At 53.5% G+C, this 14,282-nt stretch overlaps 2 protein-coding genes across 2 annotated transcripts; both read right to left on the minus strand.

The window, feature by feature from the left end:
- Positions 1-2,199: 2,199 nt before the first annotated feature.
- On the minus strand, positions 2,200-5,957 carry N656DRAFT_704392 (uncharacterized protein; the record flags this gene model as incomplete). Its single annotated transcript, XM_064811175.1, has 7 exons — positions 2,200-3,249; positions 3,328-3,884; positions 4,040-4,239; positions 4,315-4,395; positions 4,488-5,176; positions 5,234-5,441; positions 5,506-5,957. 7 exons carry the CDS (start codon positions 5,955-5,957, stop codon positions 2,200-2,202), a joined length of 3,237 nt encoding a protein of 1,078 aa, XP_064672765.1.
- A 1,400-nt stretch (positions 5,958-7,357) lies between these two features.
- Positions 7,358-14,129, minus strand: N656DRAFT_776284 (uncharacterized protein). The gene has a single exon (XM_064814607.1). The coding sequence runs from the start codon at positions 13,927-13,929 to the stop codon at positions 7,588-7,590; it is 6,342 nt and encodes a 2,113-aa protein (XP_064672766.1). The 5' UTR covers positions 13,930-14,129; the 3' UTR covers positions 7,358-7,587.
- Positions 14,130-14,282: the final 153 nt, after the last annotated feature.

Below are 14,282 nucleotides of genomic sequence, written 5' to 3' on the forward strand. Positions count from 1 at the left end.
AGGAAGTAGGCAATTAAACGCGTTACTGTCCGGGTATTTTGGCATGTCCGGTTTTTTTGGCACCAACTCTTTAGAGTTGGCCCCCTGAGTGGAACCAAAGCTCGAGCCAACAGGTAAGCCCCGCTTCCCCACACATTTCGAACGTCGTTGGCGACATGCCGCTGCTGCGTCAAACATCCAAACTTGAGGCCAACAAACCAAGGTAGCTTATCTAGGTGGGTAGTGCATACTCTATATACAACACTCTCGCCGACGCTGCCTCGGATACCTACTTGGGCCGTACAATACAACACATGCCTACGTACGGCTGGCAATGCTCGCAATGCCCTTTCTTACCCTGCACTTCGCGCTTAACCTTCACCTGCATCAGAAATGAGAACGAGGACCCGGACCTGTCGTTGGTCCCTGTGCTCAGTCTGCTGAACATGGTCAGCAATACGCTGTGTGACACCAAACCCGGCTATGTATGCCCAAACGGCGAGCCGTCTGTGGAGCGCCAACGCGGCTCGATTCGATCCGTCCTCTTTGCAACTTCCGAATCGGCATATTGATTCGTCTATCCGACAATTATCCGCGACTGGAGGGAAGAGCGCAGGTACTTGGCTGTACACACTACAGCTCTTTAAGCGCTATGTACATATCCTTTCCTTGAATCGGGATGGTAGGCGAGGTGCTTGTCGAGCGCGCCGACTGCTACCCCAGATTAGGTATGTCCTCTGTAGTGCATTGTCGCCGAGGTGCCCAGGGAGGGTTGAGGCCGACCAACGGCTGGGTCTTCGCCCCACCGCTGCGACCCCGTTCCGAGCCATTACCACCTCAAATCCCGGATCAACGATTTAGGCCGAGCGGCGATGCGAGAGCCTGGAGCTAATGTCGCTGATGTCAAGCGGCCCATGTAACGATTACTGTAAGGTGCGGCAGAAGAGCCATCTACAAGACCGTCTTATTGGGCACCGTGGCTTGGCTTACAGCTCGCATCTTTTGTCTATGCATGGCAGGCCGACTTCATGTACGAGGTGATGGGCTGCTAATCCCATCACCCATCTAGGTACTTTTATGCCTGGGTCTTCTTCAACCAACCATCCCCCGTGATGCACCCAACTCATGCACCGACAAAGCAAACGTGGAGGAAACATGACGAGAGTCTCCATTTGAAGCCTGCCCCATTCAATGAGAAGCTCGATAGCCCGCTCGAAGGATCTCACTTCGAGATGCTGCAGGTTTTGGTCGTGTGTGTGCCTCTCTGCCCGCCAGCCTGGATCGCCTGTCAAGGTAGACGTCAGAAACATAACACTTAGGTCTGGCAGTGCCAGCTAAGGAGCATCCGATGGTATATACAGCCACACCCTACCCGCCAGGTTCGGGATTAGTGTACCGGCCTGCCTTCTCGGATGCATTCCGGTTGTGTCGGCTGTGGCATTCGTCAATATTCTCCGGCTCCAGCCGCTGTCACGATGGCAATTGCCTGGTCTAGACAATGTCCACTAGCTGGGCAAGTTTTGGCAGGTTAAACGGGCTGATCCGGGGACACCCTGACACTGGGTTAAACCGAGTATGGGGTGCCCTTGAACATCAGCCAGCATACAGTGGTAGCAAACCGTTGCCAATCGGCAACAGAAGCCAGACAATATATAAGGTATGTAAGGCACCTTGTTAAAATGATGCAATGACTACCTACCAAGCACGACGACTTGAGCAGATGCTTCTCTCTCCCCGCTTCGTTGCTCTTCCCTTGCAATTATCCTGCCCTTTTGGGCCCCCATCCTGGTGTTGCCAATAGGCTAATTTATACCCCATGTTACATTCAAGTTTCTCGTCGCGGACCCTTAGTTCCAGTGTTGGTCCATTCGAGGCTCGATTGTCAAACGCGAGGAATCTAGCGTATCCGTACAACGTAGACGGGTGCAGATGCCAACTCAAGATGTACGATGAGTCCAGCATGATTACAGACACGCGGACAACTTCCCCGGTCCATTTTATCGTTACATGTATTCTCTCCTTCGTCTGTCTCATGGTAGCGGTTCTATCTGCAGCCCTTTGACAGCTCTATTCATCCGTGTGGACCATTCTCACACATGTCCACAAGCACCCGAGCACCAAGTACATACCGATTCTAAGGCTTTAAATGGTCTGGATCACAAGGAACATGCCGAAATCAACGAGTGAGATATGTGACGGGAACAAAGGCATCCTCTTGTCTTAATTCGGCGCGATTTTCTCAAGTTGATATATCCAATACTCCAAAGTGTCGTCGCGGAAGGGGTTTTTGCCCCCTTTGCCTTCCTCTTCTTCCATCTTCCTGGCTTGCTCTCTGACAGGCCTCTTCTCTTCTCGTACTTTAGACTGAGGCTCATGCCACACCACTCCAATCTCTTCGGCTGCCCGTTTCTCGCCATCTGACAAATCACCACCCTCGAGGTATTCTAGTGTCTCACAAACCCGGTCAACCCAAGTTTGTTTCCAGAAGTGAACGATACCAGGAATGGCTTGGTCTGTATCTTGGAGAATGGTGCGCACGTTCCCTTCGAACTCACGCACCAACTCTTCGAAAACTTCTAGCTCATGGGCATGCTCGTCCTCGATCTCGTCCGAGTCTTGGCAATTTCGTGCCTGGGAGTCCTCTCTGAACAGCACAACAGCGTCGTAGCAGGTACATGTATGGGGAAGGGCTAGCGCCTCGAACGTGAAGTGTCGAACTGCCTCGGCATGGTGTCTGGCTTCATAATGAGCCGAGAAATTCTCGAGGTATTTGGCACATATCAAGCCTAATTCGGTCACATCGTCTCTATCGGGCGGTGTAGAGAAAAAGTTTCGCAACCCCAGGTACAGATACTTCAGCGGGGTGCATCCTCCAAGCGAGCACCTGCATTTACAGGCGTCAGCCATGTCAGCGCGGAGCACCACGGCATGAAGCTCCCTTATCCAGCTGCAGATGGCGGTGTTTGGAAGCCGTAGTGGAGAGGCCTTGTTGGTCCAGTCGGTCAAGCTCTCGCCGATTCTTGAGAATGTAGCATGAGCGGCAAACCAGCCCCGGCCTGAGCCAAAGGACCTGAGCTTGTGAGAGATGAAATCTGCTCCATGCTCAGCAAGCCAATGCATGTATTCCATAGCGCTCCCCGGCAGTGGACCTAAAGTCCCCGGTACATCATCCAACGAGTCTGTAGGGAAGTACAGGTGGGCATGCTGCAAGATATCTGTGTCCCGGAAACCGAGACGCAAGAAAAGCTCAGCGTCGAGGACATCGTTGAGCTCTTCATAGACGGACCGAGGAACTGACGTATTTCCAATGGGGCTCGCACCAGGAGCTGGGGTTGTAGACGAGGCAACGGACGTTGATTGGGGAGACGGGTCTGGGATGTCGACCAGTAGGCTCGCTGGGACGTGAATACCACGTTGTTGCAGGAGGCGGACAACTTGTGGCGCAAAAGAATCCAAAACTCGTTGATCCAAAAGGCCCAATTCCCGAGACTCGGCTGTTGAGAGGTTGGCAAGACCAAGTCGCTTGAGCCTTTCTCGCCTGTTTTTCATGTGACGTATGTACCTTAGCTTGCACAGATAAGAAGCTTCGGCCAAGACAGATCGCGGAAGCATGGGGACGGCGCAGTCAGCCTGGAGAAGGATAGTCACACTCCGGGCACACCTGCAGCCTCGGCATCTTTGGCGGCGCCGCCCATTTCGACAATGCGACCCCGAGAGCCTCAGGGCCATCTCTAAGGCAGACCAGCCATTCGGGCCACGCTCGTTGAGCAGTGCTCCATAGCCGGATGAGTCTCGTACTAGGAGAGATAAGCATAAAGGTTTTGGTACTGCAACATGTAGGGGTGCATGACCCAATATATTTCGCTCGTTTATGACGGCTGGGTGATGTTTCAACAAGTGTTCGACTTGCCCCAGGTCATGGGCTAGGATTGCCGAAGTCAAAGGGCCGCATCCGTACGCTGTTGTAAGACAAGGTAAGGTACGTCAGTTGTCTAGCATCTACCGACATCTAGCCGCTACTTACGAGTGTAGGATTGGAGGAATAGGAAAGACAACCAACCTTCTGCAACTTTGGCCGAGCGACTCATGACCTTCACCAAGTTGCCAACATTTCGTATCGGACGCGGACGAGAGGAGCCGGGTGGTGCAGGACCTAGGTTGAGAGCCGCCGGACCGATATCTTTGCTCGACTGAAGAAGGATATCTGCAACGACGACGCATCTTCCAGGCGAGTCGTCGGTGACTGCGACGAGCGGTGTGCTGCGTGTTGAGTTAGTGGTTGTGCCGAAGTGCTTTGTGAGTGGAAAGAGCGGCTGGGCCAGGTGGGAGACTCACTTTCCAGCCAAATCATAGTCGTGTGCTGGAGCCCCATAGGCAACCAAGCAATTCAGGACTTCGAGCAGAATCTCCCAATTTCTCGTATCTGGCCCTATCCTGCATATCTGGAACGATATCAGCATTGCAAAGTACTACCATACTCAAGCAGTTCATCATATCATCTCCAGGACGTTAAAACTGAAACACAGTATGGGAGGTTTGAACCAACAATATTAGTCATGTAGTGCACCAAGGACCGGTTCCTGGAGTCAACGGCCAGGGGAGACGCTTTGCGAGACTGGAATAACACTACCAGCTTCGCCACTGCTGAAGCGGCTAGGGTAGTCATCCACTGGTCCGGAATTTCGCCAAGTCTCCAGTTCATCACTGTCGCATACCGTAACCACTCTAAGATCCGAAATGCCGGCGCGCTATGTTCATCCACGGTGGGATAGTAGGTGAAGTCTGGGCTGATACTCCACCCTCCGGCGCCAGATTTTGCTGCAAATGACAACTGAACAGCCACGTTGAGTAGGCGCCTTAATCCGGTGAACTCGACGCGAAGGTGTTGCTTTCGATCTTTGTCTATCGCCCCAGCGAAAGGGCATCCGGGTGAATGTTCGTGTGCGCTTGTCTCGAAGTGGACGGCCAATGAACCCCAGACGATGTCCTTGCGTTGGCGCAGGGTGAGTGGCCAGCAGGAACAACCGAAGCGGCCTCCGGTGAGCGACGACACGATATTGCGAAACTGCTCTCTCCCACGAGTGATTGGGAACGTCAGACCGCTGCAGCTGGGGTTCGGCACCCTAGCAGTATCGCAGAACTTCCTCAGGACATCCGGCTTTCTAACTAATCGGCCAGTGATCTCGTTTGAGTAGAGCTGGAAATCACCAAGTAAGCTTGGAGTCATCCCCGTGAGGTCTCCTGGGCAACACACATATTGGGCAGCTTCTGCTGAAGGCCGCTGAGCATCAGCGACCAGCTGCCTGAGGAGAGACTCCATGGTATCAAGCTGTGTTTGCAGAGAGGGAAGACCGTCATGGAGGTTTTGTAGAGGCATGCTCATTGCCGTGACCTTGGAGTCCAAGGTGACAAGAGTGGAGGAGATGGCGTAAGAAGTCGACTGGAGGGATTGCGTCGTAGTCCTGCCACATGTCAAACCATAAGTTATCATGCCAGATGAAGGGGAATGGCCGTAGGGTCCTATACATGCTAAGAGCCTGTAGAGCGAGCTGAAGAGCGGTATTGGACTCGCGCAGCCGCTCCGCCAGCTGCTCGATCTTCTGACGTCTGAACGGATAAAGGAGTCTCGTGCCATGGCGTTTGACTCTGGCCACCGGAGTGCCAGTGGCGGGGGCGGGCTGGTCAGAACCAGCAAGCTTGACGACAAGAGCATTCAGAGCGTTCAACTGCCTCTTGCATGTGTCGAGAGAAGCCTGCACTGCTGCGGTCGATGCTTGATGTTCGGGCAGAATTCGGGATATCGCCTCTCCAACCACGCGTAATACCTGGTCCAAAGAGGCATTCTGCTGTCGCACAGAGGCGATGTCTTCCTCGCGGCATTCCAACGCGTCGAGATACTTTACGATGCCCCCGGACGCCTGCAGGCCCAGCGACACCAGGCCTGCGGTCAGGCCAACTAAGCTTATGGGGTCAGCCATAACAGGTCGGTAGAATCTTGGAGCTGTCAAGAGAGCATGTGTTGAGTCTGGTCATGACCTGAGCAAAGAATGGATGGGAGGGAGGGGACGAGTGTTGTAGCCTTGGAGCGAGGACCGGTTGAGAATCAAGATGGCTGCCTCTCGGCATGTTGGGCGGCTGGACCAATGAAACCCCCTTTCCTGCGTCGAGAGTATCTGCAGATGAAACTGCAGGGCATTGCATGAGGTGTCAAGGCTGGCCTAACAACGGACGCAGAATGCTCTGTGGAAGCCGGAGGCGTTCGAGGACCAGGGCGAGATCGCCTCGATTGTAATACCGCATTTTCTGGGTCCTACCTCCGACAACAGGAGACAGAAAGTACTGTACATTCCATCACCCAGTTGGCCCGGAACTCGGTGACATAAGCCCTGATCTGTTCTTATTCAAGTTGCCGTTTCGAACCGTTGGCGCCATCTCATACGGCGGTAGACCCTAGCCCAGAGGCCACTCCACGTAGTGCTACTAAGTAGTAGTACTTGCCCTTAGTATCAGCCGTCAGTTTCGGTTTCCTTTTCGCTTCTTGTTTGGAGTTCCTTCACCTCTGGCCATGCAGTAAGAGTCGGCGCTTATGTACGTTGCCGCTGAGTGAGCGGGATTCATCCTTACGTGACATTGGTTCAGTGGTATTGCCACAATTGTCCACCCTAGCTTAGAATCCCTACAAATCTACAAAGCGCCAAGCTGACCAATTGGACTCTACTTGTTCCGACGCCAAGGTTTGGGCCATGTATCCATATTTGTACAGAGTATCTAAGTACAGTCAAAGGTTGTCTATGTGCTCAGCTTGGGCGGAAAAGACTGTGAAAGTAAAGTGCTTTCAATAAGTTCAATAATATACCTATGGGAGCTTTATGGTCAAAGTGCTAATATAAGCCAACTCAGTTGTAGTTCTTGAAAGACAATGGAGCTAATTTGTGTAGTCTGCCTAGCTACCTGACCTTACCTTGATAACCCGCAAGGTACGGAGTACTGTACGTTTATGTCCCTACTACTCAGGCTGCCAGGGAGAGAAAGAGGTAGCTTTCGCTGACACAACTGTTCCTCGATCGCGACAATGGACTTGAGTTGGCAAGGCAAGAAAGTAGAACATCGAGTAATATCTCAAGTCAGCGTATTCTTCTAAGGTTACTCCGAGTCTCCTGTATATGAAAGGAGTGGTTGTTTGAGCCCGAGTCTTGACTTCTAAGGTTGACTCTGTCTCCAGGTTGAGCGCCAACAAGCGAACCAGAGAGGGAGGGATTGTAATGTTCGTAGCGTGTAATCTGTGGAGCCATCGTTTGTCATTCTCAGTGAGTGCTCAACTACTCCTGGGAAGGGATTTGAGAGCAATCATGCACATTCTTATCGAGATTCATGAACGCATTGGTATTGTACCTAAGTACTTCGTACGACTACTAGTATACTGACGAACTCCATCCCGCAACGCCCGTGTCTTCGCACAGAAGTTAGAACTCTCCGACTACTACGAAGTAGGATGCACTGGTCTTCGATTAATGAGCTCGAGCACCAAGTTAATTCTTGGCTGCCGTCTAACCGGCACAGTTCTAGAACAAGACAGCCATTACAACAGGTAATGCCATTCGTCCCTGCTCACCCTCTATCGATATAAACCGGAACACCATAGATCACCACCGCCGCCGCCGTAACAAATCGGAATTTACAATCCGCCTTAGCCTCCCTAACTGCTTGCACCAACGACATCTTCTCACTTCCTTCTTCACCTTTCTCCGTCCTCGTGACACTCCCTCGAGGCAGAACGCCCCACCGCTCCAAGCAACCGCCCGCAAACCGATCAATATCCCGGTCCGTCACGTCCCACAGCGTCCCCACCACGGCTGGGCAGCCAGCAAGCATGTAATTCCAGACTGGCCCGCTAGGTTCGAACTCTCCGGCCTCAACCAGCGCAGCACTGGAGCACCCCATGAGTAAAACGGTGGCTTTGCAGCGCGGAGACAGGTGGCGGATGGTGCGGGAACGGATATACTGCGCGCCCGAGCCGTGGCCGAAGTAGAGCAGAATGTCCGAACCGGTGAGGGCGTTAGAGAACTCGTCTTCGCTTGGTGCACGGCCAGTGATACGTTTCCATTGTGCTTGTTCATCCCGTCCGCACGAGGACGAACATGGCGGGGGCACGTGAGTTTCGAGCGGCTGGGAGAAGGTGGATTGCGTTGAAGTGAGGTCTCCAGAAGGGTTGAGTATGTAAGTGCCTCGGGACAGGGATATGTGATGGCCTTCTTGTGATACCCCAGAATTGGCCTCATCCTCCTCGCAGGTCTTGCTGTTGTTTACCAAGGTCTGTTGTTGTTGTTGTTGTTGTTGTTGTTGTTGGTCGAGAATGAGACGACGGAGGCAAGCTAGCGAGGGCATGCGCGAGATGGCGAGCCCTTGCATACAAGGAAGGGATTCCCAAGGGAAAGCGTGCAGCGCCTTGTCCAAAAGTAACACGGTGTGGAATCTAGAGCAGGATGAGTTATCGGTTGTTTTGGCCGCCGAGTGGTAGGCCTGCAGAGCGTCGAACGTCTCAACCACCATCGAATCGAAGTCAATCTCGTCATATGCGTTGCGCTCGCCATGGAACTGTAGAATATCCACCACAAAGTAAAGAAGGTCGTTCAGCTCATCATCAAAGTCGGAATCCGGCTTGGTGGCATCGCCCAAACCGATAAAGAGATCCAAGATGTTGGTGTCGAGAGTTGCTCTCAGATTCGGCGCCGCCTTGCTCTTTTTTCCCCGAACTTGTCGACGTGAAGGGAGATGCTTATCCAGAATGGCCAAGAAATCCTTGTGGAACTTTCCCAGCAGATCTTGCTGTCGGACGTGCTGCGAGAAAATTCCGCGGAAACCGCCCAGCCAGATTTGCTCGACATTTTCCAACAACGCCCTCAGCCGCTCATCTAGCGCTTCTCGCTCGGCCCACCATGCACTTTTGGCCCCCTTGACGCTCATGTCCCTGGAGTCGTGGCATGTCTTGTTGATCTGCTTAACAATATCAAGCAGCTCAGAGCGACCTTGCTCAAAATCAAAGACGTCGCTGTCTGCATCGCGGGAACTCGCTCGCTCCAGTGGCAGGCGGAGGACGAAGGGCGTCTGTCCAGCCTGGAGTTTGGTTATGCACAGATCGTGATTGCCCTCGCTGAGAGAAATGGAAATCACGTTCCAGTCTTTGGGTACGATGTCAATGTAATCCCTCTGAACCTTGTGCAAGTCAAGCGTGAACCCCAAACTTGACCTCCTCGATGCAGCCGAACTAAAAGCTGGCGGCCATTCTGTCCCGTCATTTTTGATTGCGTTCTTTTCCTGGAGAATCGCTTTCCGCTCTCGGTGCCAAATAAGATTCCGTGCTAACTCGACACAATAAGACGTTTGGGCGGAGTGGGTGGTCGTTTTTGACTTTGTCGAAACAGCCGTAAGGAAAAGTCCTACGTTCTGGAGCATGCCGGATATCTTGTGAATGTAACTGGCATCGCCACTCGAGGCTGCTACCGAGTGTGCCTGAAGGAGGTAATCATGAGCCTCACGTAAGTTCTCGACGTAGAGTCGGGGCGCGGTCTCGCAAGTTGGGTCCCGTTGACCAGCAGCGGCGGCACTTCGCACTTTCCTAGGAGAGGCGGCCTTCGCTGGGGAACGTGCCAGTGCGATCTTATCGGTACCGGAGAGGGCAGGGAAGGAGATTGTGGAGTCTTGAATAACGGAAAACACGGGATCCTGTGCCATCTGTTCCAAACTCATACCCAACAGGCAAGATGCCATCGCAACTTGGCGCATGGACAGGAGGCTAGACGCTTTTGACGCAGCTGTGGCTTCTCCGAGAGCCGATTGAGCCCCAGCCCAATCCCTTCGACTGAGCATGGAAACAGCCTTCTGAACCAGAATCGACGATTTGAGCTTGGCTAATTGGGCATCTTCGATCAACCGCCCGGGAGTAAGGGTCACGGTGCCCTTTGCTTTCGATGTGGCCAGCACCTTCGTTTGTTTCTTTACTGATGGCTGCCTAGTGGTCTTGCGGGCAGCTTTTGGGGGTTTGTCGGTAATCTGGAGCCTCGCAATCTTGTCCTCGACTACTGCGACCTCAGACACGCTCTCGGCAGCAAGTAGACTGCTGGGAATCGCTGCAAGCTGCTGCGCAATCGCCTCAGCCTTGGCGAGTAAGAGTTCTGCTCCTTCCAGGTCATTCTGGGAGAGATACATGGAACTCAAATGGCAGGCTAGAGTAGCGGAGGAGTAGGAGTGGTCGTCATTCTGAAGGAGAGCCGCAGCTTTTTGGAGCATTTCGAGAGATCTTTCAGCCTTGGCGGCTCGCCAGAGTAGAGATCCAATCCATGCGGAGCATTGTGCGTTATAGAAATCGGAACTGACGGTCTGGGCCATCTTCAGGGCCTGCTCCGCGTAGTACATAGTCTCCTGGAACATGCCTATGTGAGCGTATACTGAAGAGAGCCAGAATACGTTGCGGTACAAGGCGTAGAACAGCCTCCAATACTCAGGGCCTAGACCTTGCCGTTCTGTGTTTCCGGTGAGTTCGGTGGCAGAAATGTCAATGTTGTGATCTTCGATGTGGCTTTGCTTCGTCGCAGTCCCTCGCGCCAGCCGAGACTCCAGCTTCACCCAATCCTGAAAGAGATTGCGGACACTCTCTCGAGCATAGACCAGCGCATGGTGCGAGTCGCCACGCTCAAGAGCAAGGACAGAGTACAAGTAGCAAGCTTTTGCTACCAGTCGCTTCCTCTCTGCCCGGCCATGTCTTTGAAGCGGAGTGTCGGCCTTGAAAGCATGTTGTGCTAGGGAGAGGTGATCTTCTGCTAGTCTGAAATTGCAGATTGCAAGATTATGCTCGGTGAAAGTAAGGTGGAAATGGGCGAGGGTCTCTGCTCGCAGTTGAGCCCCAATATACTCCTGCGTTTTCAAAAAGACCTGCTCGGCCCTTGACGACTGGCCCAGATTGGTGTACTGCAGAGCCAAGCAGGAACTGTATTGCACGATGTCCTCTGCTCTTGACCCGTCTGCTACCCGAACGATGTCCGCCATTAGTCCAAGAGTGTCGGCGAGAAGACCGTCCCTGCCCTTCATGCGGAGAAAATCGGCGACGGATTGGAGATAGTTCAAGAGCCCTGGCAAGTCATCGACTGCCTTCTCCAACATCGCCCGGTCGCGGCATGTCTCGATCATGTTCCGCCAAGCGTAGATGGATTTCTGAAGTGCGTCGCTGTCGCAATAGGCATCTACCGCTGCGGCTAGCGAGGTATAAAGCGTCCTCATGTGCGGAAGAAATGTAGCCAAACCTGAATCCTCGCCGAGATTGCCCTGGTCTTCAAGCTGCGCAGCATCTTTGGTGACTGAAATAAGTTCAGACGCCTTGTCCAGCCTCCCAAGCGCGGAGCAGAGTAGGGTGAGCAACACCCTGAGTCTTCGAATCGGATACCGGCTTGGAACGTAGATGCGGAGCAGTTGGTCCACGACGGGATGCTCGAGTAGAACCTGGGGCTCTTTCATGCCTTCTCTCAGCAGGATAAACCGCACGCGGTGCTCTAATGCGGCCGCCCGCTCCGGCTCGGGAAGATTAACTGTCCAGTCAACCCACGCATGCTCCATCTTTGAAATAGAGAGGAGGGCACGAGAAAGGGCCTCGGCTTTTTCGCTACCGTTCCAGGCGGTGGCGGGAGATTCGGTGTCCAAGGAATTAGCGATCGACTTCAGCACACCGTCCTCCAACAAGCTTGCCCGAATTGCTTGAAGAGCGCCAAGAGCCTCCTCTCCCTTGCCCATCGTCTTGCAGACGTCAGCCATCCGTTCTAGTTTTAAAGTGAGCTGAGCCTTTTCCTTCTCCGCGCCTGGCCGGTTCTTGACGCATTCTACGGAACGACGCAGGGCTCGCAGTGGGGCTGCGTCCTTCGGGTCAGTTGATTGCTGGCGCAAGGAACTGTATTGCAGGTAATAGAAATGCGAAATCTTGACGAAGGGGGACGTCACAGGGTCGGGCGTAGCTGGGCTTCCCGCGTAGTCCAGGAGTGTGGTGCAGTCGCTGAGGATAGAATCCACAAGGTCCCAAGACAGTCGGCCCTGATCCAAACAAGTCCTGATGGTCACGAATGCCGAGTCCAGAATATGTTGAAGATATTGCAGCATAAGCCGCCGTCGTTGTTCATATCTGAGATAGTCCTTGGTGATGCCTTTGGGCCCTGGGGGTTTACCAAGCCAACGTAGGCAGAATCGAGGACACTGAAGAATAAATGTCTCGAGAAGGTCCCTGACGACTGGCGATGGTCCAAAGACTTTCTCAGTACTGTTGGACTTGGCCAGGGTGAAGAGGATATTCATGGCTGATTTGCGGACAGCACAGACGTTGGTCAAGAGCTCGTCCAGCTCGACGCTGTCCCCACGCAGGGGACCCTGAATACCTTCGACGAGCTCTCTAAGAAGTTGGTCACTCAAGAGATACTTTGTGGGCTGCATCAGATGAAGAGAAAGCAGCTGTGCTGTCAGAGAGCAGGTCTTTGCGATTGATTCCGCCTTTGCATCTACTGCCTCGCGGAGCTTGGCAGCCCAAGAGACGGCATCTGACAATAGATGAGCGTCCCGGGAAAGGGTCACTAGCATCTGATAGATGCTAGCAAGAGGGAGTTTAGAGCCTTTCGGCAGTTGCAGCTCGTGACTGTGCAGCTGTTGAGAGACCCGGGTAAACATGTTCAAGCAGGCGGCATAGCTGGCTTTTGGATTCTGCGAAGTCCTCCGGATGTAGGCGCCCAGGCATCTCGACATTGGAACCATGACATCCTTCTCAGTGTCTCCCTTGTGCTTGGCCAGCCTCCACCAATGCAGCCGGGCTTCCAGTGCGAATGTCTGCAACAGCAGGGCAGTCTGTGGAGAGACGCTAAGTCGGGACTCCTGCCCTAGGCTGTCATCCTTGCTGGACACATTGGGGGTGAGGGACAAAAGGCATTGAGCGACGGTTTCCATTTGTCGGGCAATCTTTTCGACATCAGCTCCTTTCTCCCCCGCTGCTGCAAGGAGAAGTTTAATTGGTGAGGAGCCATGGTCTGGTTGAAGATAAGGTAACGCGGCCTCGATAGCTGTCGGCTTTTTAGTCGATGCCAGGATTCGCAACGACTGTATCTGGGTTGTGACTATCAGCAAAAGCAGCTGCCCAGAGGCCTTCACCGTGCTGAAGTCAAGGAGATCTGAGAAAGAGTGGGCAGCATTTTTTGACTCGCTACCGGCTGTTTTGGTCGACTTCTTTGGCCCCGACTCCGTGGTGCCCTGCAACCTCCTCGTAAGAACGCGCAGCTCATTCACCGCCTGCTCGTGAAGGCCCAAGGCAATCAGCCTTCCAACTAAAGCCGACATGCCAGACTCGAGTTGGAGCTCCGGAAGCGAAATCTTGCCGGTGGCAGATAGCTGGCGAAGAACAGTCAAGGCGACGCGAGCGCACTCAACGGTGGAGAGTATATTTGTGTTGTTTGCCGGCTTTGAAGGCGATCGGGCATGTTTCGCAGCGACGGGAGAGGTGGACTGCCGGTTTAGTGAGCGAGGCTGTAGAGGGCTCATGGGCATCGAACTCGATCGCCGAAGTCCGTTCTTCGTTGCCGCCTTGACGAGGTCTTCTTGGGTTGTTCGGTCGGCGAGTGACACGGGGATCGGACTCGGCCTCGCAGCCTCTCCGAGTGCCTTGAGTGTAGCATTGACGACGTGTGTTGCAAGCGTAGCCTTTTCGCGTATTGACAAGGCGCTGTCGGCGCGGACATTTGTGGGCTTTGCGCGTTTTGACGCCGTTCTCGCGACCGTGTTCGGTTTTGATCGCGTCGAATTCGCAGCCGCTGACGCATCGTCTTTGAGGAGCAGCAGACTCTTGAGCAAGGCCAAGGTCGTCGGTGAGCAAGTCGCGACGGACGAGACTGCGCTGCGGACAGCGTCAGCCTGGGCGAGCGGTGTATCCATGAAGATGTCTAATGGGCTGATTCTTAATCATATCATGGCCGAATCCTAGGACATTATCCAAAAGACAGCAGGACTATGAACGCCCAAGTAAAAAGCAGTGATGAGATGTATGAGGCACTATGCTTTCAATTGATGGAAATCGAGACGGGCAGGTGCAGAGTCGAACCCAGCGAATTGGTTCGCCAAGGCTTAACCGTCCGTCACCGTCGATAATGCTAGGTACGAGGTAACTTACTGTATTGACTCTCCACGCCAGAAAAGCCATCTTTGGTTGGCCGGGCAACAGCCCAACCATTGGTTACACAGTACGACGTACGTACAACGGTACAACCGCAACTGCTTGGTGGAGTCTT

Source organism: Canariomyces notabilis (genome assembly GCF_033297395.1).
Source record: "Canariomyces notabilis strain CBS 508.74 unplaced genomic scaffold N656scaffold_4, whole genome shotgun sequence".
Taxonomy (NCBI): domain Eukaryota; kingdom Fungi; phylum Ascomycota; class Sordariomycetes; order Sordariales; family Chaetomiaceae; genus Canariomyces; species Canariomyces notabilis.